Source organism: Rhincodon typus, chromosome 27, assembly GCF_021869965.1.
Source record: "Rhincodon typus isolate 14 chromosome 27, sRhiTyp1.1, whole genome shotgun sequence".
NCBI classification, from domain to species: domain Eukaryota; kingdom Metazoa; phylum Chordata; class Chondrichthyes; order Orectolobiformes; family Rhincodontidae; genus Rhincodon; species Rhincodon typus.
Window position 1 is genome coordinate 3,899,719 of NC_063358.1, and position 3,647 is coordinate 3,903,365.

The 3,647-nt window shown below is 36.0% G+C and overlaps 1 protein-coding gene across 1 annotated transcript in view; it reads left to right on the forward strand.

Annotated features, from left to right (window-relative positions):
• Positions 1-3,087: 3,087 nt before the first annotated feature.
• Positions 3,088-3,647, forward strand: part of wasf2 (WASP family member 2) — a 16,723-nt gene continuing 16,163 nt past the window's right edge. Inside the window, exon 1 of the mRNA XM_020529680.2 lies at positions 3,088-3,250. Within this exon, the coding sequence (XP_020385269.1) occupies positions 3,118-3,250 (133 nt within the window). The 5' untranslated portion in view covers positions 3,088-3,117. The remainder of the gene's footprint in view (positions 3,251-3,647) is intronic.

Below are 3,647 nucleotides of genomic sequence, written 5' to 3' on the forward strand. Positions count from 1 at the left end.
TGCTGCTTGGCCTGCTGTGTTCATCCAGCCCTGCACCTTGTTGTCTCGGATTCTCCAGCATCTGCAGTTCCTACTATCTCTGATTCAAATAAATCAGTGTTGGTACCATTAAAATGTAATAACTAATAGACTTTTTACTTGAAATATTACTTTATAGTGAAACCTTATTCCAGGCAACTGGTGGTACCAAGTTGACTTAAATCATGTTTAGTTGATTGAAATTATTCAGTCAGTTTATTTATCAAGAGGATATTCCAGTTGATGAAAGTACAAGCATTTCTTAAAATTGAGAATGATTTGGCTGAAAATGGTGGTGATGCCTGGCAGTTGGGAGTAGTGTGTTACCAATTGCTGACGAATGATACGATCTCTTCCATGGGCAGTTGCCAGTAAATATTTCAAGCTGTGCTGGAATGCAGACTAGCCATTCTGAAGCTGATGCTTATCTGGGATGTGCTTCACTACTCCTGCTGATCAGCCAGCTGCTGCTGCGAAACTTGGTTTAGGAAAAGCTGCAACGTTTCCGATGGGAAATCTTCGTCAATGAACTGAATATGATTTGGCAATGTGCAGCACAGATTTTCTATCCCATCACATTTCGAAAAGCAGTAGGTTGAAATTTTGTGAAATGTAAGTAGACCAGTGGTCTGATCACTTCAGTGTACTCAATGCAGAAATAAACTTCACAACATTAACCTTTTGCACCAAATTTCTTAGTACTTTAAATACTAGTTCTTGAGAGTAATTATTTTAATTCTTAACTTTTTCAAAAAAAAATTGACAAGTTGGCAGATTTGTTTCCTTAAATTTATGCTTTGTACCAGAAAAGTGAATTTTTCAGTATCTTGCACACTGTACTTTAATTTAACTTTTTCCAGTAAAATTCTCTGCAGAATTTTTGGGCTTTTCTCACTTGGAGAGCAGTCTTGGATGTTTATGTAGCAATTATTTATTTGTCATTGCATTTGAAATATAGGGAAGAAGCAGAGTTAATTATTCTAAATTGGAGTTAGCATCTTTAAATCAGATATCAGTTGTTATTGCTTGAACTTTCTTCAGTCTGCACAGTATAATGGATTCATGAATCCCATTGTGCAAATAACTTTTAACCTTGGAAGAAGATCAGTGAATTATTGTTTTTTTTAAATTTAAATTTAGCTTTTTGCTACAAATGGGCATGTACAATAGATCAAATCCTTCATGGGACTGACCTTGGTGCAATTTTGTTTTAACAAAGAGTTAATCAAACAAGCCTGATTTAACAGGTTGTAAAAGTTTTTAAATCAAAATTAAACTCCACAATTATGAGAATTCTAGATGACACCATCACTGTGGAGTAAGTATTGTAGATGTCTCTCGATTTTATAATGCAGAGTGAGTGTGTGGCTCTCGAAGTGCTCCATTTGTGGCTTAAACCTGAAGCATTCTTGTGTTGTTACCCCAGTTACAATTCACTTGCAGAAAATGGGCATTAATGTGTAGAAGGGGAGTCTTATCAAATCCTACATGTAGTGTAGGAACAAATTTACTGCAGGTGCTGGAATATGACTACATGTTGTGAGCAATGAATTCAATGAAATTCAAGCAATAACAACTGATATCTGATTAAAAGAGGCTAACTCCAATTTACAATAATTAACTCTGTTTCTTCCCTTTTTTTCAAATGCAATGACAAATAAATAATTGCTACATCGAGCCAAGACTGCTCTCCAATTGACAAAGCCCAAGAATTCTGTGGAGAATTGCCCAGGAAAAGAGTTAAATATGAATATTTAATTTTAAAATAGTGTGCAGGATACTGAAAAATTCACTTTTCTGGTGCAGAGCATAAACTTACGGAAACAATCTGTCAAGCATGGCAACATTTTTGAAAAAGTTAACATTTGAAATAATTGCACTTGAGAACTACATGTAACGCAGTCTTTTTCACTAGTAAGAGGTTTGGTTTTCTCTGCGGTTGGCCAAAAAGAGACTGAACAGCTATTAATCCTAATGCATTAGCCTTACCATTGGAACAGTTCTTTAACAGGATGGTTATTTCACAAACCTGACTATGCAGGAAGTTTTGAACAAATAGCTTGCTATATCTGTGGGAAAAATTATGAAAAAAAAATGGAAGGAGCCATTTTAGAACTTCTGATTTTAAATATTAGAGACTTGAAGTAAGCTCTTAACCCTTTTGCTTCCCTTTCTCACCATTTTGTATATTAAATTAATGGAAGCCAGAATAATACTTTCAAAAATAAACGGTACAGAATATAGCAATTATCTCAAAGAAAAATTCTAAAATGGAAATGTGGTTTCATCAAAAGTGTTAGTTTTGTTGGGATCAAGTTGGAATGGAGACAGAGTGTGAAATATTTCTTTGTTTAAGAATTTTAAATCAAAGAACAATATAGCACAGGAACAGGCCATTCAGCCCACCAAGCCTGCTCCGATTCCTAGTCCATATTTAGACCTACTTATTGCCCATATGTGGTTTCTAACCCTCTTGTCGCCTCCTGTTCATGTGTCTATCAAGATGCTCCTTAAGTGTTGCTAATACATCTGCTTCCATCACTACCACTGGTAGTACATTCCAGGCACACTCCACCCTCTGTGAGGGGAAAAATTCTCCCCTAAACTTTTTTTTCCTCTTACCTTGAGCTGTGCCCTCTTTTAGTTGACCTTTCCTACCCTGCGAAAAAGCCTCTGACTATCCAATCTATCTATGTCTCTCATACTTTTGTAGACCTCTATCAGATTGCCCCTCTGCCTCCATCTTTCCAGGGAAAACAGTTTATTCAACATCTCCTCATAAAAACCCTCCAAACCAGCCAACAACCTTCTCTGCACCCTCTAAAGTGTCCATATCCTCCTGGTAGTGTGGTGATCAGAACTGCACACAATATTCCAGATGTGGCCTAACTGACGTTTGTTACAACTGTAACATACATTGCTTCTGACAAAGTATAGGCAAGTTATTTTGCAGTAATCTATTCGAAATGTGGGTTAGGTTCGATACGTCCTTTTGTTAATATATTGTGTGATATTAAACAGTACTATGTTCAAAATTTTCACAATTATTTTTAATATTTACATTTCTAGGTCTTATTTTGCATTAGCTCATGAACCACAATGCCTTTAGTAACAAGGAACATTGAACCGAGGTATCTGTGCCGCCAGCCTCTGCCTAATAATGTTCAAAGTGAATTGGAATGCGTGACAAATATCACACTTGCAAATGTCATCAGACAACTTGGCAGCTTGAGTAAGTATTATTTAGCCTGTCTCTTTTTTTAATTTTTAGAGAGCTCATTTTCTAGATATGTAAAGCTTTGCTTAGAAGTTGTTATTGAGTCTCTTTGTCAGAATGCGCCAGATTTAAATTGTAACCTGGTGTCTATTTGATTTTTCTTTTTTCATTTGCTACAACCTGCTACTCAGTGTTTGCTGGAAATCTCTATGAAATGTGAGACTGCAGTATTCAATTGTCTATCAGCAAAAGGTCAAGTTTTATTTAATTCGCTGAAAACCTCATATACACTGTCTGCAACAATGAAGGGGCTCAAGTATGATCTCTGGATATTTCTTTTTTTCACTCATTCACTCATTCACTCATTCACTCATTCACTCATTCACTCATTCACTCATTCACTCATTCACTC